Source organism: Sinohyriopsis cumingii, chromosome 19 (genome assembly GCF_028554795.1).
Source record: "Sinohyriopsis cumingii isolate HCF-2022 chromosome 19, ASM2855479v2, whole genome shotgun sequence".
Lineage (NCBI taxonomy): Eukaryota > Metazoa > Mollusca > Bivalvia > Unionida > Unionidae > Sinohyriopsis > Sinohyriopsis cumingii.
In genome coordinates, this window is record NC_142979.1 from 23763317 (window position 1) to 23786507 (window position 23191).

The following is a 23191-nucleotide window of genomic DNA, read 5'->3' on the forward strand; positions in this document are numbered from 1 at the left end:
TCAACCAAGTGGAACATTTATTGTTTACTGTAGCCAACAATGCATGGAAAACCGGCAAGAATCATTTGATCTCGTGGTGCTAGGATCGTTTGTATCTTCTGAAGCAAGTTGATATTGATCGCTGATAGATGATCAGTCAGACAGTCAGGTATCAAATTTCGCCTGTCAATTACTGCAGCGGATCTTTTGCCCTTGGACCAAGCAATAAATTTGATTCCGACCAAGGATAACTGATCTAGAAAGAAGTTAATTGTACACTAAATCTCAATAAAGTTTGATGCAGTGGAACTTCGGCATTTAAATCCACTACACACACACACACACACACACATACACACACACGCACGCACGCACGTTATGAGAGGTAAAATTTAATTTTGTTGGGAAGAATGTTAAGATTAGTCTTATCAATAGTATCATTATCGAATGATACAAATTTTTATTTGCTGTAAGCATAGTTATGTGCACAGAACTGATAGGAATTTATATTTTTGTTTCTTTTAAATTCAGCTTGTCCTCGGTATGCGTTTTTCCCTCCCAGTGCACATATTGTTGATATGGCAGCTCTTACTGAGGAGAGGTACACAGACTTCTGCAGGTAATGGGATGTTAGATGTATTGTACCAATTTAATTCTTACTACGTGTGTTTCAGAACGTGTGTATCTGCATGATTTGCGTAGAGTTGTTCACAATTATACATCTGTATGATTTTTATTTGTATTCATTTTGTTTAGTTTTGCTTTGTTTGTTTGTTATTCGGTGTTTTGTTTTTTCGTTTTCAACTGCCATTAAACATAGTTTTGGGTATATAAAGCCGAGAAAATGGGCACAAAGTACCTTTCCCAGGGAATCATGTATGTATGTATGTATGTATGTATGTATGTATGGATGTATGTATGTATGGATGGATGGATGGATTTGCTATGCGTCTATTCTCAACCGAGCGAAGCGACCAGTGCCATTTGAGATCTCACTTGGTTTTGAAAAGGCACCTGGTAATTTCGAAACCAAGCAGTCAACATGGTCCTTAAATGGAATGATGCCGCATCGTAACAGCATTTCTTTTGTCTCTCTCACTTTAACCAGAAATGGATACAAGGTGGTTTCGCCGCCGATACTATTTTCTTTGTTGCTTACCGCGTTAAAACCTGTGCCGGTCGAAATTATTATTTTTTACATCATTTCATATGTAACCGTTAATGTCTTTAGATTTTTCTTAGATGATGATGATGATGATTATTATTATTATTTTTATTATTATTATTATTATTCGATACCGTGCGATAATGTTATTTGCCGTAATTCTCCTACATTAAACATATTAAACTTAATGAGCAAATGCATACATACTTTTTAATAAGTAAAGAACTCAATATTTACTTCTGTTCAGTTCTAGCAATTACATACTGCTACAAATATTCTTTTGATTAGGCGATGATTGAAAAACTGCGTGCTTGATCAGAACCAGGTAAATTAATATTAAAACTATGTATCAGCCATGCGTTTCAAGGATTTTAAGTAGTTTCCAGACGCTTGAAGAGGGTGTACGTTGTGGACAGGTGTTTGAAGAGCATGTATGTAGTGGCCATGTGTTTCTAGAGTAGCTATGTAGTGGCCATGCATTTGAAGGGTCTTTTTGTAGCGGATAGTCGTTTGAAGAGCACGGATATAATGGAAAATGCCTTTGACGAGTATGCAAATAGCGGCCAGGTGTTTGAAGAGCAGGTATGCAGTAGCCAGGCGTTTCAAGAGCATTTCTGTAGTGGCCAGGCATTTAAAGTGCGTGTATGTAGCGACTAGACGTTTCATGAGCACTTGTATAGTGGCCAGGCGTTTCAAGAACATTTATGAAGTGGCCAGGCTTCGCATGAGCAGATAGGGGCCGTCCATTCAATACGCACGCATGGAGGGGGGAGGGGGTTAACCCAAATGCATACGCTTGCGTATGGGTGTGTGTGTGTGTGTGTGTGTGGACTTATAATGTACGTATGCATAGGAAATGATGGAGGGGTGAAACCTCGATAATAATTTGTCTAATACGTAACCTCTTCGACTGGGTTCAGTCGGCGTTTGAATTTTAGCGGACACTAGACAAACCTTTTAAAGTTACGCAACTTATTTCTTTGATGCAGCCAGACATTCAACGTCGGTGGACTATCTGTTTTATTAAACACGTTAATATTATTAATCCTCGATCGTTTCTGCGTGGATTAAATATATGCCGTTCTAACGGTTCTATAGAATTCTGGGGGAGGTGGGTGCGTCAAGCGTACGTACACAGGTAGGTGGGTGGGTGTAAAAAAAGTACGCATGTGTACAGGGAGGGGGAGGGGTCAAACGTTGCCAGATCTTTGCGTACGTACTAACTGGATGACCCCATATGGGACGGACGGGCGTTTCAAGAGCAGAAATGTGGCGGCCCGGCGTTTCAAGAGCAGATAATATCCCAAAATAGCACGATACTGCTTCAGGTTTGGTAAAACAAAACTTCTGGATTACAAAACGGCCAAGGGCTACTTGAAGAAAACGTGAAACAGCACAGTGGCAATGAGCCGTGTCGTAACTATGTAGCCATTTCAGATCAGGAACTGACCGCAAAATGACCAAGTATTGTTTATAAAGCTCACCAGGCCATTCAATGCGACCCAAGTCGAGAAAAGGAAACCAACATGTTTTGATAAATCACTCGTACGTTTGACTACGCCTTATATTTTTTAAAATTATTGGAACGTACGATTCATTAAATTGACGATTTAAAAATATGCCATTTTTCTTTTTTATTATCAGAGATAGGTTCTAGAAACAATACATATCCAGTATTTCAGTTGGTACTGTGGCCGATAAGTTATCAGTCTTAAAGGTTTTGTGGTATTAAATTAAACTTTGATTATATGATACTATATTTTATGAATCGTCGAAGAACAAGCAGTGTTTTCTTTTGCAGATCAATGAATATGAGCATGGCCTACGCCAAAGGAAATGCAACAAACTGTAAATTTGGAATGTCCATGTATTACTCATTTCTCCCTGATGGAGCAAGGAAGTTTTGGGAAGATGTTTGTCAACTGGGTATGAACATACATACATACATACATACATACATACACACACACACACACACACACACACACACACACACACACACACACACACATACCTACATGCCTACCTACCTACCTACCTACCTACCTTCCTACCTACCTACCTACCTACCTACCTACATACATACATACATACATACATACATACATACGGGATTTCCATAAGCTTGTAGTATCAATAATTCAATAGATATGGGCAGGTTTGATTCCTCGCCATATTTCAGTTTGATTGAAACTCGTCCGAAGTGAAGTCTGTGCTCATGAATATCAGTGATATATATGAAATCATGGTAAATTTAAATGTCAGTATCGACCGATACGTATCAAACTGAAGTAAATTTATCAACCGATAGGAATATAGTCAATCTGTATTTAAACACCATAACCTACCGCTATGTACAAAATTAAGGTAAATTTACCCACCGATAGGCATGAAGTTAAGATGAATTTACCTACCGATTTTAACGTAATCAAGGTAAATTTTTCTATCAATAGGTATGAGATTAAAGTAAATTTAAACATCAGTATCGACCAACAGGTATGAAATCAAAGTAAATTTAAACATCAATATCGACCAACAGGTATGAAATCAAAGTAAATTTGAACGTTAATACCTATCACTAGGCATACAATCGAGGTCATTTTATCTACCAATAGGTATGAATTCAAAGCGAATTTAAGCACCAGTATCTACGGCTAGGTATGAAATCAAAGCTAATTCGCATATCAATCGGTACGAAGCCAAGGTAAATTTAAACGTCAATACCTACCGCTTGGTATAAAATTAAGGTATATTTACCTACCAATATGTATGGAATCAAGGTAAATTTAAACATCAGTATTTTCCGAAGGGTGTGAAATTAAAAGAAATTTAAGCATCAATGACTGTCGATAGATGTGATATCAAGTCAAAATTGCCTTCCAATAGGTATGAAATCGAGGTAAATTTAAGCATCAAGACTGTCGATAGATGTGATATCAAGTCAAAATTGCCTTCCAATAGGTATGAAATCGAGGTAAATTTAAGCATCAAGACTGTCGATAGATGTGATATCAAGTCAAAATTGCCTTCTAATAGGTATGAAATCGAGGTAAATTTAAGCATCAAGACTGTCGATAGATGTGATATCAAGTCAAAATTGCCTTCCAATAGGTATGAAATCGAGGTAAATTTAAGCATCAAGACTGTCGATAGATGTGATATCAAGTCAAAATTGCCTTCCAATAGGTATGAAATCGAGGTAAATTTAAGTATCAATGACTGTCGATAGATGTGATATCAAGTCAAAATTGCCTTCCAATAGGTATGAAATCGAGGTAAATTTAAGTATCAATGACTGTCGATAGATGTGATATCAAGTCAAAATTGCCTTCCAATAGGTATGAAATCGAGGTAAATTTAAGCATCAATAACAACCAACAGAGATGAAATCAGCGTAAATTTAAACATTTATACATACCGATAGTTATTGGATTATGTCACATTAGACAGGAATATCTACCGATAGGTATCAAAGCTAACTTTTCCTCGTAATGGGTATGGCATTTAGGTAAATTTAAATGACGTCTAAAAAGTACGTTACATAAAAGATTACATGTATCACAATTTCATTTTTGTCATTGTTTGCGATTTCAGGATGTTCAAATCTCGACAACAGTATCCCTTCGATCAATAGATGTTACAGCGACATTACCGGTCGAACACCAACGTGCGAGTAAGTGCTTAATACTCACTGTTAACAAGAGCAGCGGGCAGCGGAAGTGAACTATATAGGTTTTGGGGACATCCATAGATGACGTCACGCAATTTTTGGCGGATTTTACCCCCTCCCCCTCGTCACTATTGTCACAAAAACACAGACCCTCCAAATCTTTTTTTTCTCGAAAATATAGCAAGGTATCATAGTCACAGATATACAAACAAAGAAAAAAATTAAACAAGGAAGAACAAAATAGAAAAGGAATATTATTCATCAAAGATGCTTCTAAGTTGATGGACGTAAGCAGGAAGTTGCAGCTACCGTAAACAATAACATTTAACACTATTTCTCCATAAGAAATTTTTCGAGGTGTTGATAATTATTTATGATTATGGAGTTGTGCTATTATATATCCAATAAATAGTTATCAGTGGTCATAGTGTGTTATTCTCACAGAACAAAATATACATATAGAAAGGGAGATCTTTCAAGGGAGATAACTGCTTCTTGTGGTTCCTCTAAATCTTCATTTTAGACAGCTGTGTGCCAAAGAAGTCAATATCAAATCAGCATTTGATAGTGGGTTGTCTTGCGGTAATCGGTAAATCGCAGGAGTACTTAGTTTTTGCAGAAGTAGTTGGTCTTTCCTAATCTTAGCAAGATTTCGCTCAGCTCTTTTATGATGCATCCATTATGTTCTCAAAACCCTGCGTACAACTTTTATACCATCTATATTCACTTATTAGTCGAGCCCAATTGCAAACTGCACAGAACTCAATCTGCTGTTGCATATTGCATCAGCAGATGGAGGTCTATGCAGCTTGTTATGAATGATCAGGAGAGCAAACACGATGGCTCATTATGCGATGGCATATTCAGGGTCTGTGTTGTTTGCTGTTGGACTGGAATTAACAAGCTAGCAGAGACACTAGTACTACGTTCTAGCGCAGTGGTTCCCAACTTTTTCGGATATGAGAACCCCTTCTTAACATAAATCTTGCGGATCTCCACATGCCAATAGTTGTACTTTTAGGCTCGGTTAATTGAGAAAATACATAATGACAAAAATCAATTATGATCTCAGTAACCGTTGTGCGAGACATTATTTCGAAAGTCAATTGCAGACCGCTTTGAAAATCCGAAGCCCCCTCCCCCCCCCCCCCCCGGACCGGGGAGGGGGGATCGATGCCCACAGGGTGGGAACTACTGTTCTAGTAGAACTGTCGAGCATCCAGCTTAGTGTTATACAATAAACCTAGACCCAACCAGGTTTTGTAAATTTACAGGTAGCTAATGAAATGTTCTCGTTAGCCTCTCGAAAGACCTGTACTGAGGTACTGAGTTCAATTCCGATATTTCAATATGGCTGGCGTTTTAAAATCGCACGTGTCACACCATCGTAATTCAGTATGTTTATACCTTATCAGATTAAGACCAGTGTATGCCTTGGAAAAACGCGTTGCCCTTGTGATTTGAGAGGATTGGGAAAAGAATATTGGATAAACAAATATGGATATCCTGTGGAGTAGGTGTAGACTGTACACACAGCCATAATCTGTATATGTGATATGGATTTTTAAAGTAGCTTTAAAAATTATCAGTTATATCGCTACGATGTCTGCAGTGTGGCAGTTTATAGTGATGTCTTACACTAGCATCATACCACAGACACGTAACATCATGTCCCACTCTGTCACATTATACTGACACTAGGCTGACCAGTCATAACACTAGTCTCTTAAAGCTGAGCTCCAAACGAGGCTGAAGCCTGTATCATTTTTATATCTTTAGTAGGACTCGGCCGCTGTTCAAACTTGCGATCTTCCGCATCCGAGGCGGATGTTCTAACCATTTAGACCACCGGAGCTGTCTCCGGTGGAGTGGTCTCTGCATAATGCAGAATTGGTAGCATTTATAGTGAATTTGCCATTTTTACTAGCTTACGAGCTGGGTCCAACTGCAAACAAGATAGACCTTGATCTGCCATTACATCATGCGCTTGCAATTCAGGGCTTCTGTTGTTTGTTCTATTGACTACCCCTAACAAACTACACAAATCCAGATCTGCTGGCACAATATGCGACGGAGGTCTGCGTATATGCGGTTTCAATTTAGACTTGATGCATAAGCGAGTATATACGGTGTATGAGAATTCTCACTTTGTTCCTGCTCTATATTCTGTCAGATATACCACTTGAAACGTTATTCTCCACAGATTAATTTACTATTGTAAACAAGGAATAAAAAAAGACACGGAAATGAAAATTATCTTCATCGTCCTAATTTTAGAAACTTGTTCACATGGCTGGGTAAGTTGGAAATATATACACAACCAAAACTTGAGTCGAATTTTATTAGCAGATAAAAATGTGTATTACCTACGCTAATAATTTATGATATCTTGATAGTTCGATTAAAAACTGAATGAATCTGAATTTACAAGTTTTATATGACTTTACCAGATTGAGTCTTCGATCAATGCACAGAATTATTAAATTATCCATATGATCTGCTCAGACCCAACATAGAGCTTTCTCACCTGCGACTTTGACAAGTCGAAGAAGAAAAAAAACCCAGAAAAGAACAAAGTAAATTTGAGATTAGATCACTTATTGTGTTTGAAATTCTAATTTATTTATTTTACAATAATGATGTATGCCTTAACATAATAATAATAATCATGAGAGTGTCTAAATTACATATCTTTTAAATGTTAGTAAAATTGCTGGCGTCTTAATTACCATGTATGTTTGTATGTATGTATGTATGTATGTATGTATGTATGTATGTGCGTGTGTGCGTGCGTGCGTGCGTGCGTGCATACATACATACATACAAACATACATACTGTAACGATATCTAGAAAAGGATATTTGTTTATCAACGTATGTTTTTACCATTCAGTACAGTCGCTTCAAATACATCACAGGAAAATCCCACAGAATTTCCCAGAATATATCATATTCAGATCTGATGTAATCACTTGAAATTTGTCACATGCAGTCTAGGTAGAACTTTGAAAAATATCTCTTTTGGACACGTTATTGGGTGTGACGGTGGTCGAAGGTTTTTCTTACACTGTGGGACAGAAATGGCATCATGTATCGTTAAGTGAGTGAATACATGGCAATCAAAGGTATATGATATAAAAATGGTAAACTGAAAAGCTCATTGTTATTTATGAGAATAGTAGAATTGTTTGAATAAAAATACATATATGAATATGTATTTTCCATTCTCGGTGTCCTTTTATTGCCTGCACTTTTTCTTTCTATTTTTTATTGTTATAGTGTACGGTGTTTCTATCAATGACCTAATATAGCTAAATGTGTAATTCGTTCATTACGTCACGGAACAAAAGAGTAATGGAAGAAGAACTGTAGTGCTGTTTATGTTTATATCCTTGAAGTCATCATTTTGTTGCCTGAATCGCTGCTATATTTTTTCCAGAGAACATTGGGACTTCAAGCAATGTATTTACAAACGAGGGGATGTTTGTATGGGGGCTTTAGTCAAATATTATGTGGACTTTTACCAAAATGAAAAATTGTGCATTACAACAACTTCCACCACAAGCACGACAACCACTCCTACCACCACCTCCACCACTACCATTGTTTCCACCACCACGACCACCAGGGCCACTACGATCACCACTGCAATAATTACAGACACCACAACTTTGCAATTACCGAGTACAGTAACTGCCAGAGAAAAGGAAACTTCCCAAGTTCCCGTTTCTTCTGTAACTCCATTTGCCTCACCAAGGACATCATCGTCGGGTAAGGCACTTGTTCATATAGGATGACATTTGGAAGAAATATAGTGATGAATTCCGAAAAAAATATATCATTTCTTTCCGTAATGGATTATAGTCATATTTTCATAGGCACAACAAAAGCATTGGATTTCCCAGTTCTCACTGCATGCCTTTATTTCCAGCTGTAAAAATTACTCAATGATTTTAAATGAAAGCAATGAAAAACACAATATAACAACGTAGCAAAGTGTTGCATAACAATGTATTTTTTCCTATACATACAACAGCAAGTGTTCCATAGCATAGTATTTTTTTCCTATGCATACAACAGCAAGTGTTCTATAGCATAGTATTTTTTTTCCTATGCATACAACAGCAAGTGTTCCATAGCATAGTATTTTTTTCCTATACATACAACAGCAAGTGTTCCATAGGATAGTATTTTTTCCTATACATACAACAGCAAGTGTTCCATAGCATAGTATTTTTTTCCTATATATACAACAGCAAATGTTCCATAGCATAGTATTTTTCGACTATGCATACAACAGCAAGTGTTGTATAACAATGTATTTTTTCCTATACCTACATCGTAGCAAGTGTTGTAAAACTATGTATTGTTTCCTATGCATACAGCAGCAAGTATTGTGTATCAATGTATTTTTTCCTATACCTCCAGCGCAGCAAGTGTACAACTATGTATTTTTTCCTATACCTCCAGCATCAAGTGTTGTATGACAGTGTGTATATATACATACATACATACATACATATATATATATATATATATATATATATATATATATATATATATATATATATATATATATATATATATATATATATATATATATATACACACACACGGATGGATACAATTCCATTCGTTAATATTTTAAAATCAATTCATAATTCCAGGATACAGCGTTTCAGCTAATCGGTTAATATTTTAAATCAATTCAAAATTCCATCATACAGCGTTTCAGCTAATCTGTTAATAATTTAAATCAATTCAAAATTCCATCATAAAGCGTTTCATCCCATCGGTTAATATTTTAAATCAATTCAAAATTCCGTCATATAGCGTTTCAGCCAATTGGTTAATATTTTAAATCAATTCAAAATTCCATCATAAAGTGTTTCAGCTAATTGGTTAATATTTTAAATCAGTTCAAAATTCCATCATACAGCGTTTCAGCTAATCTGTTAATAATTTAAATCAATTCAAAATTCCATCATAAAGCGTTTCATCCAATTGGTTAATATTTTAAATCAATTCAAAATTCCATCACAAAGTGTTTCAGCCAATCGGTTAATTGAAAAAGGGGTGCTTATATGCACATTTATCTTTTCAAAGTCTTCGATCGATCCAGGAAACCAGAGGATGAGCGTACGGTTCTAACGAGAGTCCTACCTGTTTACCGTAACGGGTCTTTGGGCAGAAACTATTGTTCTTGCATGTAGAAGCTGATGACGAACTCAGATCTGATCAGGCGGGCATTTTCAACATTTAAAAGTCGTGAAATTGTGACCATGATTGTTGAACAAATGAAATAATTAATAGTTACATCCATGACATTAATTTGGCGAAGGGCTTCCTATACAAAACCGCAAGGGGAAAACACGTCTAATATTAATAGTAAATTATTATCTTTGAATATTCAAAGCAACACATCAGATATTTTATTGCCATTATTGATTTTTTAATTCTTGGTGGGGTTGGGGGCGGGGGGGGGGGGGGCAGGCCTGGATTTCACAAAACATATTATTGTCTCGAACAATCACAGCAACCTCGCCTACAAGCTGTTATCTGAAACAATAAAACTACTGGTCTATGAAACAAATCCGAACGAATATATCTTTGATTTATTAAAGAAATTACTCAGTGCTTATACACAATGACGTAATAAGTTTATTTCATGAGTGAAATTGCTGCCGTTACGATACATTGGGGGTTTTCTCACGGAAAAAACGAGGACGTTCTAACTGAGGCCTTGACGTCAGCATACCTTATATCAGTTAAATGTCTGAAGTTCAGACTTATGCTTTATGTTTTGTTTTGTGAAATAAAGATAATGTAATCAATTTGGAATATGCACATTTGGTTATAGCGCCCCGTTTTAAGGAATTCATAGATTTTTGTGATTATTTGTCTGATTATTGGAATTCGGTGCAATGGAAATATTCCTAAGCCCGAAATAATTAGCCAGTTATTAGAAGCAAACGTTACGGAGTGAAGTGTTAGTGAGTTTCCATGATGCCATGGTTCACTAATAGTGAATTCAGGTCAAAACCGAATGAGTGACCCTGGAATACCATAGTCCCTATTAAGATATAGTGGTGTACATTGGTGGTGTAACTGCACTGGCAGTATTTACGGTAGGAAACCGGTAAATTAAACAAAGGATTAAATAAGAAGGGTCTCGGCAGACACCGTTTATGTCGCTATGATGCAAATGTGATGCAGTTGTACTGGCGAAATGTGCCTGGAAACCTGACTGTCTTAAGGTGGCGTAGTTAAAATAGTTCCCGTTTTAGGGATAGTTGTATAGTTTCTTCGGTGTGAACTGCTGGCGGTACGGAAACATGATGAAGAGAAACCACGCAGATGTGCGGTTGATAGATATTTGGCAGGTTGTGAGAGCTGTGGTCATGCATTAATTAGAGTAAAATTTATGTATAGAACGGGCATGTCGAGCTTTCTAATTTACAACTGAATTTGCATGGAAGACTTTGGAAATTTGGGGTAAACTTATGACTTCTAGCAGGAATCGCTCCAGTGTTTGACATCGCTCGTTCAAGTAAAGACCCCTGGCTTGTGACAAAAGGATTTCCAAGAAAGATATTTGAGGCGTCTTCTCTATGGTTTGAATAGAATATGCCTCTTTTTAACCTGCATTATAAAATGTGTCCCATTGAAGCGCTATCGTGCCAGTCAGTACCATATATTCCACAAATTAGCTCCTTGAGGCATTTTAATTCACACCCGATACCAGGCCTAACTTAGATGCTGGTCATACAGACAAATATCACTTTCATTTTAACTTATTGTAAGTCAATTTTCATATGCATGTTATGCCTTACCAAATATACACATACATACATACATACATACATACATACATACATACATACATACATATATATATATATATATATATATATATATATATATATATATATATATATATATATATATATATATATATATATATATATATATATATATATATATATATATATATATATATATATATATCTGTCAAGGTCAGTGAATGATCAGTTCATGGAACAATAATTCTGATGGAATTCCTGATGTAGAAGGATTAATCAAGAACTGAGGTGCACCAAAAGCTTCAAGTTTACAAATTCAGTTTATATTTCTTATTAAATGATTGGTCTAGATACCATCGTTAGAGTTTATGCAAAATCTTTTTTTTTCGAGAAAAACTATTTAAAACTTTGAGAAGTTAAAGCCAGCCCGAGTTCACGACTCCAGCAGTATGTACTAGATAAAATTTATGTTTTCATTTAATTGCTTCCATTCCTTGTCATTTCTGTAATTACCTATAATGTAAGATCCATGCTTTATGTACTGTAATCCAGACCAATCCTGCTTCCTTCATATCGTTCGACAATGTGATGTCATCAGTCTTCTGACTTTTATTTTCGAATTGTGCTATGCGAAGCCAAAGTTAGCAGAAAACCTAAACATATGAAGACCCTCTAAAGTGAAAAATTCAGAATGTGATTTGGTAACCAGGGCATGAATACTTGCATCGATACGTATAACTATCTATATTTTGTTTTGCTATACATTTTGGGGCTAGAGTAATAGAAGAAGGATGTACGAGGTGGTTACATCTGGGATTTGGTCGGCCCCGAATATTACTACTTTCAATTATTTTGAAGGTTGGATGGAAGAGACGACTTCTGGCTTGATAATTGGATCAAAATAGTATGTGTTCCCTAATGAAATGGTTGTCATGTTTTGCACCTGAAAGTTTCCCGACTATCAGTGAAACCTGTATAAGACAACCTCTTTTGACACAGACTAAAACGGCCTGTAATGTATCGCGGTGGTTATATAGAGGTTGATTTTGTAAAATAAAGAATACATTAAATTGGGTCTTGACCAATACGTCTGTCTTATAAAGGTGACTTAAGAGCAGATTTAAAGGAGTTACCCTACAATGGCATCTGTGTGATGGTCTAGAACAGAGGTGGGCAAACTTTGTCGCATACACAAATTTACACCTTCTCGCGGGCCGCATAGTTCATTAAGTAAAATAATTAGTATTTGAAATAGAAAAAAGCAAAAGGTTCTTCTAAATAGCATCTAATTAATTTTCAGTTGTTAATATGTTGTTAATATTTGAAAATTTAAACTTAAACTTCAAAAGAAGCACATTTATATGATAAACAGCGTAACATAAACAGAGTCAGTGAGAATGATGACTTGTTCCTAGGCCGCAGGAAAACCCTTGGTGGGCCGCATGAAAGCCCTTGGCGGGTCGCATGCAGCCCGCGGGCCGTAGTTTGCCCACCCCTAGTCTAGAACCATGTCTCCTTACATAATGAATTTTAGGCTTTCCTTTTACTTCTTTCTTAACTAATTATTGCATTTCATGATCTTTATCATTTTTCAAATTTGGTAAATAAAAACAAATTGCATCTATTTCCTTGCAGAAAGCACGACGACTCCGGCGAGGATGCTGAATATTTCAGCTTGTGTCACAGAGGCTGACCGTCAGTTGTTTTCGAAATCCCCCAATTTAACAAAAGAAGTGATAATGTAAGTCTTTACTGTAATTCGTACCATATAATTTTAGGTTTAATTTCAAAGACACACTTTTACACAACTTTTCTTGGAGTACTTACGTAACGCGGACTTTTAGCCACCATTGCAACTGAAAGTCCCATATAATGGATTATAAAAGTCGGAGTATGTACTCAAAAAATGTCGGAGTGTGTGCTCAAAGATAATGCGCTACAGGAAGACGACTTGGTAAAGAGGGAATAAGGGCTGCACATTCGTTGTTGTCTTTCGGTAATTTTGATGTATGGAGAGATTTTGTAAAATAAACAGATATGACTTATTTCATTTTCAAATAAGCTTTGTGTTAGTGGAAAACAGTTTTTTGCTTCTTACTGAATGACATATTGATTAATTTACACGTATTTGCATACTGTCTTATCCACTTGCCTCTATACATATGTACCTGTATATGAAGAAAAACAAACATGCATACAACAAAAGTACTTTGTTGTAAATAAATTTATTAATGATTGCTGTAATTGACTGATCGGAAAATGTTTAAATATTTGAGTGACTGCCTGTTTTAAACGATGATTTTTATGTTTTTATGATTAAGGAGTTACGGGAATGTTCTCACTCTATGGCAAGAATCCATATCTGAGCTATCACATTAGTACGACCATTTCTTTGTTTGCTTCTTTTGTTGTGGGTTGTTGTTTTTTTTTTTTTTTCACAGAAAACTCTGGAAAGACATCCCTAAAATTAGAACTGAAATTAAAAAATTGCAAGTTAAATTAATTTCCAAAATATATTAAAAATAGTGTGTCCTTCTAAAAATCGCAAAAATAATTTTCATTAAAAAAGTGTCACTGACTTGAGACAGGGAATGAAATATTTTGAGGAATATCTGCAGACCCGTTCTCTAGTAATATACTTTCTTTTCATCTATTTTGTAGGAAAGTGCTGAAAATTGAATCCTGCTTGTATCGACTGGATAATGACCTAACTGTTGTTACGAAAGCTGTAGCTAATTTACCAACTTACGTCCAAGAAATGTTCATCAGGGTACAGAAAGACGGATATGACGTACTAAGGACACTCCCAGAATGTGTAAAACCCAAGCCCAAAGATGTGAACTGCGAAGGACATAACTATGGTATTCTTGCATGTTCAGGAAGTTAGTAGACCGCTTCTTTTCATGATACCATAAATATACACTGACTCCTTCCACACTATTGCAATATCGAGCAAGCACCTGTTACATAAACAATCTTAATTTCTTCTCTAAATAAATTAAGTTACCTTCTCTAAATAAAGTCTTTATTATCATTCATTCACAATCACGGAACTAAATACAGGCAGAATGAATAAGTGTATTGAATGATACCTTCTAGAACAAAACAACGTTTCTTAATTGTATAGCTTTTAAACGTTGCCCATGAAAAATGCTTCAATTTTCCTTACACTTAAAAGGTTCCATGTTAAAATTTTAGGTGGAAGGCATTATCGGTGTCATATCTTCTTGATATTTCTACAATGCAATGATGCAACAATATACGTAAAAATTACAACTGTAGAGATTAAAAGCCCTAATTAGAGGAGTTCCAAATATTTGTAACTACGTTTTATGTTATTTACAGATTTTTGCATTTGATGGATTTGTTATAAAACTTTTACCATAAGTCATACAAATTAAATTGTGCCTCTTTATAATAGCTATTCCTGAATTTCAGTGATCGCTATATATTATAGTGTTTTCTTTCTTATTTCCAGATGCTCCTAGCTGTACAAGGATCCTTTTATTTGTTTCCACTTTGATACTGGTAGAGCGCTATTTTCAGTAGTGTGTGTGTGTGCGTATGTGTGTGTGTGTGTGTGTGAGAGAGAGAGAGAGAGAGAGAGAGAGAGAGAGAGAGAGAGAGCGAGCGAGAGAGATGAAATTGTGTATGATGTTCAAAACGGTTTAGTGTATGGATAGTAACAGAATCTATCCTTTAGAATATTTTTTTCCATTATCAAACAAAATATCCAATGATTTCATTTGGTGGACACAAGGTGGTAAAAGCTTTGTATATTTTGACTCAAATTGATTAGTAACCGTGTTCTTTCATATTCTGCTGGTAAAGATGGCCATTCAAAGATTTGCAAAAGCATCTCAATTTTATAACTTTTTCTCTTTAAATAAACTTATTCTGAGGAAAACTAATTCCAGAAAAGTGTCAGATTCATTCACATGAATGCGAACCTGTATGTTTTCTTCAAGCATTTATCAGGTTTTAGCCCATCCGGCCTCTGGCCGTATGAGCTGATGGTAAGGGTCTGCCATCCTTTTCCCATCGTTTTTCTACCAACATTTATATTTTCTCTGCAACCGTTTGACCAGATTTGATCAGACACTTTGTACAAATGCTTCTTATGGCATACTCTGTAATATTGTTGTCCGAGGTGGCTTTCTTTGCATCGGTGTGGCTTCCATACTAGCCAAGCAAACATGTTGTTTTCCATTTCTTTATAACGCTGTGTCAGGTTTGATAAAAATATGGTGATGAATATTTCTTACGAGATACGTTTTTTTTTTAAATTGTGTTGGTGGGTGGGGGCTTTCTAGCATCAACATGTCTTTTGTAGAAAGCATTAGAAAGCCGCTTTTTCTAATCCCATCTGAGGGCTCATTTTTTATGACAACATTTTGCAATAATCTTTATAAAACATGCTTAATCAAGATGAGTCCACGAACGAATCCCCAGCTCTGATTTGGCTTTATTTGCAACAAAGTTATGAACCTGTTTTTCATTGGTTTGTTTTGTTGTTTGTTTGTTTGTTTGGGTTTCTTTTGTTTTAATTCTTCACCCGCATGGCTGATCCGATTTCTGTCATACCGGGTAGTGTGATTCTATGTTATCCTAGTTGGGTTCCCCAGCAACGATAAAGCTCCAAAGGCCACAGGTGGAAAGTCTGTTTTCCAGAATAGCTAAGTCACTTAGATTACACTTTATAAGAATATTCTAAAAGGCAGGTTGTACCAAGAATTATGTTTTGGATAAGCCTCCACCCCCCGGCATACTTCTAATACCAACCAAAAAAAAAATAATACACCAACCTATAAACGAATTTTTATTCAGAATCTCTGCCCCATTAATGATCAGAGTTAATACGAACAACAGTAAAACCTGTCTTGAGAGACCACTGCTGTGAGAGACCATTTGTTTTGAGAGGCCATGTTCTCCATGTGCAGGTTTATTGATTATATAGTGTTATGACTTGTCAAGAGAAACCAAATGTCATGAGAGACCATTTTGTTTGGCAGAAGTGGTGGTCATTCAAGACAGGTTCCACACTGTTTCTAATAACACGTTCCGTTAAAACTGTCTTCGGCTTAGCCTCCAAAGTAAAGTGAGTTTTCTCCATAGCAACCATGTGCGAGCTTAATTTGACTACTTCTCCAGAAAATTCTGAACCAGTGTTGGTAAAACACGGCGAGAATGCTCGTTAGAACATTCTTTACGTGAATGTCCTTTGTTGCCTCCATAGCATGTGTTTGGCATCTAAGATAATCCGGCATAAATGCGTATTCAACAACTCTTCCACAAGAATTTGATCAATTTTGAATAATCTTTACGACATCATCCTGATTTAAGTCATCAGGTATGGCTGACATTGAAAATTGTCAGTAATTTGTATGATCTACGGGATGACTTTCAGCCACATTTGAATTTTGGATTTGGTAGTAATGGTAAATCTGCAGTTTTACAGGGCTGACAAGGTGGGGGTGGCAACTAAACCTTTAAATATTTATGTATATAAAAAAAATTTTTTTTGAACAAGAACTATGAGTGACCCGGGCATTTCTTACCCCAGGGCCCGTGCTCTCTCTCTACGGCCCTGTCTGCAAATCAATATGGCTATATCATAACTTAAACAAAAAAGAATTCATATAATTCCTCTCAAAAAAGAATTTCAACTATTTTGGTTAGGAAGCATCGTTGAATTAAGTTTTGACGAGGGTCTGACAGGTGAGCATTTGCAGACCCACTTGAGCCTCATGTTTTAGGTTTATTTGTTTGATATTCATTGTTGACTGAGACATAAATTAGTCTGACATATTGGTTCCAATACAGTTTACAGTTGTAAAACATGATGTGGCACAGACACTACAGATAAATGAGAGTATGCCATTTGCATCAAGATGAAATAAATAGAGTCCAGCACCATTCTGCTTCAATGACCAAAAGTTTGCTGCAAAGAATAAATGTATGCATTCATCCATACAATTACATGAAACCAAACTAATGAAATTTCGAGTCCCTTCTGAACGATGCAGAGTGCTGTGTTTTGTTGCTTTTCTTTTAAACCGGTGTGTTATTTGGATTTTCAACGTAGCTTTAACACTTTTCTAGTCATATCGTTACGATGCCTGCAGTGTGGCAGTTTATAGTGATGTCTAGCACTGGGGCATCATTCTGCAGACATGACACATCATCTCCCACATAGTCACATTATCCTGACACCAGGCCAGCCTTTTCTGACACAAACCTCTTAATGCTGAGCGCCAAGCGAGACCGCTGCTAATACCGAGGCTGACGTTCTAACTAACCACTTAGGCTACCGGAGCAGTTTCTTCTAAACAAAATTTCACTATTTGAATATGTAAAAGCATATCTATTTCTTTTTACAACCATCTAACTTTATTTATACATGTATGAAATGCTCTGCACAAATAAATACGTTTTTATGGTTTGTTTCTTGATTTCTTATTTCTTGTCCATTTTTTTTATGAACTGAGTTAGATGTTCTGACAATGATGAAATTATACAGGATTTTGGGCCCTGTAATAGTGATATATGTTCTATTTATGGAGGATAGTGCAGAGATATTTAGGGAATCCATACTATTATTTAAGCTATTAATGTCAACCAATTGGAAAAAAAACACGTTTTCTAAGTTTAATTACCAAATTGCATTGAATAACGAAGTTTGTAAAACAGCCAAAAAATACAAAATAAATATAACAAAAATATCATCACAAAATTAGGTATCTAGAAATGTAATACGTACATGAAAGTACACACAGTTGCCCCCAAAAAACTCAGTCTTTGTACTTCCTAGGTTTTTTTCCATTGTTGTTATACAGTTAAACATACTGAAGATTATATGCCAGCTCTAGTAATATTTTTTGTGTGCAGATTTACAGTTTCGTTCCCTACCTAATTCGTTCCATTTTTTGGAAAACATTAAGCCAATATTTGTTAGTCGAGAAATAAACAGTATGGATGCCAGGTTTATAAGTTCCGCCTGTACTTGCATGAAGTGGTCAATTATTGCCATACTGACCAAAAAATGCAAACAGCACAAGAAATAAAAACCGCGTTAGTGTCTTACATCTGCATCTGTCATTCTATTTCGTTCCCTGTCGATGTGTCTCTCTGTCAGTCTCACCCTTGTCTCTGCCTCTGATATATATATATATATATATATATATATATATATATATATATATATATATATATATATATATATATATATATATATATATATATATATATATAATTCACAACGTAAGAGATTTGAGACGCTCTCGCGACAATCAGTAAGAAATTAATTATAAATTGATGAATGAAGTTACTAAGTCTTGTGCATTTTGTATATCCTTGATGCCGTTTGTGTTTTACGTATGTTGAGGAGTACAAACACAAGGGAATGTATGCGAATATTATAATCATATGTTTTTAGCTGGAAAGGCAATCACCGCCACACAACCTATGATGCAGTTGAAAGAATCTAAAGGAATCAAACTGTAACGTTTACGAATATAGTCCGTAGACAAAGACACATGTAGCATATAGGTTTCTTCATTTAAACCTTTCAAAAACGACAGGGTAGGGGGTTGTTGCTTTTTTTCTCTTCTTCTGGTTAGTTTTTTATTCTGTTTTTATTGTTGTTGGTCAATTTGAGGCAAGAGAACATCCTTACAAATCGCCATGTTGAATACTTAACAGGTCACTTAACGAGATATCTTACTGCTCAGTTGATTCCGTGTACTATGGGCAGTAAATGTTTCGTCAAGAGGGTGCTTGTTTAAAATACCTTAATTCGGAATTGTTATACTTATGTATCAGTGTTATATGCAAGGGGTGTCTCTACCGAGTTAATCAAACACTTGCATGAGTTTGGCGGGAAGTCCCTTGTTTTTTTCCTTGTTCCAAGGACTTCAAGATAACAGTCGTTGTCAGCTGAAATTCCCATAATGCGCAGACTACAAAAAATTTCCTCTAATCAATCAATGACCAAAAATAACAACTATAACTTCACAAGTGCGTGGTTTTTCCTCGTTTCACATTGGCATGGCTTCTCCCTGTTTTCCATTTGCATGTCTTCTCCATTAAGGGAAAGGACGAAAGTCAATCAAAAACACGGTCTCGAACCGCTTTACACAAAAGCCTACATGTGCCCTTCCGCCACCTGCTTTCACATCCTGAATGAAAGGCATCTCAATATACAGACTGACTCCCTCCTAACATTCCTAACATTCCATGGAAGAAATATGGTTCTCTGTCAAGAATATTTCACACTGAAAGGCACAATCAATCAACACTTCTAAATTAAGATAGCAACTTCCTGGCTATGCCCATTTATCTTAGTCTGATCCGATCATAAACGAGGAAACTAATCCATGCCATCATAAAATCTCCTGAATTATGTACACTATGGTGTCTGTTCCTTGAAAATAACTAATTACTCCGGTAGAAAAATATTTCCCCAAAGAACGACATCCCATAATTAAACAACTAATTACTAAATTCTAACAAAGCTATATATGGATATGTAAATACAAATGACACATATACTGGATTTATTATATTATTATTATATTTACAATTATTTTATTATTATTTTAAAATTAATTTTTTTCTGTTTTAGATTAACATTTCCGTAGCTGAACTTAGCTGCATAGTTTTTTCTTAAAGTTTTATAACTTATTTCATTAACTTAAAATAATTAAGAATTTAACTTCAAACATATATAATGAAGAATATTTGAGTAAAGCTATACATCAATGTCAAGTGTACATTAAACAAATAGCACTAAGAAGAAAGGTAACTGCATTGTAACATTTTTGAAATTTAAGATTTATTTCCCCTGCACTTCGTACTTCACGCGTTACTTTCTTCTACAATTTAATGATTAATATTGAAAAGTTAAATATATATTGTTTGAGGAGTCCATATTTAAACATTAGAAAATGAGTATCATATACATCTACTGATAAAAAGCTGAGAACAATATAAAAAATTACCTACGTTTAATGCTTAAATAAATTTAAAAAACAATAAATCAACCAAAAAAAACAACAACAAAACAAACAAACAGAGAAAAGCATTTATCCACGAATCACACATTATATGTCTGTAAATGCGACCATGTACCTGAAATCTATATCGGAAAGTATCGCTCTAATCAGACAGGTGAGTTATAAGTCTTTCCAAGGAGAAATGGAAACTAGGTGTGAGAAACGTCACATATCCACTAGCTCTCATGCGCCGAAACATCCTTTGAGTGCAAGGACTCCAGCAAGAGATTGCGTGTAACAGGGTTGACTGAGCAGAATTACAACACAAAAACGCCTAACAACAAACAGTGCAAGACTATTCTTTAACTAGCCAAGCATTTTCTGTTCTCACTGGCTTTGTCGAAGGCAATTACAAAACAGACAAACACGACAAACAAAAAGCACACAAGTAAACGCTGAATTTACATACGTTTACCTGACTACGTCGAATGAATTCATTGCTTTCATTAGACTTAGTCATTTAAAGTTTTGTAAATTCAGCGCTTTCTCTTTTATTATTTATTGTCTATCTTGTTTGCTTTTGTTGTGTAATTGACTCGGACAAAAGCGATAAGGGCAGTTAAAGTTAGTTTGGCACTGTTTGTCCTCAGTTCTCGACCAGCTGTTGCTAGGGGCTGATGCGTATAGCCATTTGCAAAATACCAAAATAGATAGTATGCTCGTGACGTAACATACTGAAATTATTACTCTCAGCTTGTTTTATGAAGCAAATTGTATAATGAGCACTGTCGCACATGCAGAAACGCAGAATTTTGAGACGGCGCGGTAAATACAAACGCTACGATCAATCGATTTGATAGCCTCTGTCTCAGGGTGGATATTAACTTTCTGCATCATTTGACCTCAAAGATGTGAGCCGAGGCTTTAACATGTTACACGTACAGCTTTCTTGAGGTCGCATTTTTTAAATCTAGAATTTAATATGTATTACGATATAATTATTGTTTCTAAGTTTCCGAGAGTCGAATTTACTGAAACGGAGTACGTACATTTAAATTAGAAGTGATAACTGATCTCTAATCTCCATTACAACAGCAACATTAAGCAATTACTTTACCAAATTTTGTAATTTTTCTCAAGATATTAGGGGGTCTTCTTCTTTCTAAATATGAATTAAACAGATTATTATTCACTTTTTTCTTTGTTAACGATTTACAACAACACATGTATAAGTATATGAACATGTCTTGGAACAGGTGTTTGCTATGCATCACATTATACAGTCGATCTCTTTCACCTGTAAAGTAATTACAGGTAAGAAATTGATTTACTCGATATCGTTGTAAATATTTTCACTTGACAGGAATAAAATGAAAAAATATTGACCGACAAGATGAGACAATCAATTACGTGTAACTAGGAACGGATATGATTTTATTGCCGTAATATTTAATTTCTGTGTTTTACTCTGAGGGTAAGAACAAACACTGAGTACTAAATTTGTTACTTCAATCACATTGTATTACGCCATTACCCTTTTGGATGCCGTTTGTAGTCACTTTCGATTTGTGCAATCGTTTCTACTGCTAAAGGCCACCGGACCATTGTATTTAAACTGATTTCGCAAAGATCAGGACCGAAAACATCTTCATAGCACTCTGATATATTTTATCTAGATTCGTTTTGAAAGTAGATAGGAAATGTTTCCAGTGAATACTTATTTTAAAACGATACAAATTTGCTCTTTGGAACTAAATGGTTGGCGCGGAAATTTACTACATTTTGGTCTTAAATTGGGTGTAAAATTTAATGTAAAGGCACAGAGGAGATAATCGTCACTTCAAGGGGATAGAACAGAGCGTTTCTAGCTTCCATCTTCTCCTGGAATAATATCAAAATCTTGGTGAAAACTTAAATTATGACGAGGAGATAGCTGTCAATGGTGCATGTTAGACTTCGTGAAATACTGACGGAACATCATTTGCAGACTTTGTGCAGTACCCATGAAAAATCATTTGATCAACGATCTAGTTTCAGCAGACTATAGGTGAGTAAAATATCTTTATTTTTCTTAGTTTTGTAGAGAGCATTGACAAAGACATTATCATAAGCCGAAACAATATCAAGTTAACAAGTTATGCACCAAGATATGGTCAGTTAGGAAAAAAGACGCGTGAAGTCGACTTTTTCACTCTAGTCAGTTAGTGTTGTCCAAAATTAGTATTCCGCGGAAAGTCGACTTCTCGGAATTCTGGAGAGAGAGAGAGAGAGAGAGAGAGAGAGAGAGAGAGAGAGAGAGGTGGATGGGGATAATGATGATGAAATAAATAACAATTGAGAGTTAAAAGATTGATAAAGAACCCTGTCTCAGTTTATATGCGCAGTTTCAGATAAACCTATTCCATCTGCCTCCTATAAGTATCTAGTGTCTTCAAGTTTTATCAAAATTAATTGGTTTTCGCGAATCTTATAGTAATTGTTACTGGCATACGTAACTAACCAAAAAAATTTCAATTCTTCCATCACTAACAAAAAAGGTGTTTATTTTATTTTGCATAGCAGTTTGTCCACTCTCTATAAGC

General features: G+C 35.6%; 2 protein-coding genes across 3 annotated transcripts in view; both read left to right on the forward strand.

The window, feature by feature from the left end:
• The window catches only part of LOC149775282 (uncharacterized), a 73304-nt gene extending 55246 nt beyond the window's left edge, over nucleotides 1–18058 (forward strand). Inside the window, exons 4-10 of one of the 2 annotated variants that reach the window (XM_089943905.1) lie at nucleotides 511–598; nucleotides 2946–3070; nucleotides 4739–4817; nucleotides 8253–8584; nucleotides 13252–13357; nucleotides 14278–14498; nucleotides 15095–18058. In XM_089943905.1, the coding sequence (XP_089800031.1) occupies nucleotides 511–598; nucleotides 2946–3070; nucleotides 4739–4817; nucleotides 8253–8584; nucleotides 13252–13357; nucleotides 14278–14498; nucleotides 15095–15165 (1022 nt within the window). In that variant the 3' untranslated portion in view covers nucleotides 15166–18058. The remainder of the gene's footprint in view (nucleotides 1–510; nucleotides 599–2945; nucleotides 3071–4738; nucleotides 4818–8252; nucleotides 8585–13251; nucleotides 13358–14277; nucleotides 14499–15094) is intronic. The other variant, XM_089943906.1, reaches the window with a different exon arrangement.
• Nucleotides 18059–22449: 4391 nt separating this feature from the next.
• Nucleotides 22450–23191, forward strand: part of LOC149775283 (uncharacterized) — a 28662-nt gene continuing 27920 nt past the window's right edge. The window contains exon 1 of the mRNA XM_089943727.1: nucleotides 22450–22656. The gene's annotated coding sequence lies outside the window, so the exon portion shown is untranslated. The remainder of the gene's footprint in view (nucleotides 22657–23191) is intronic.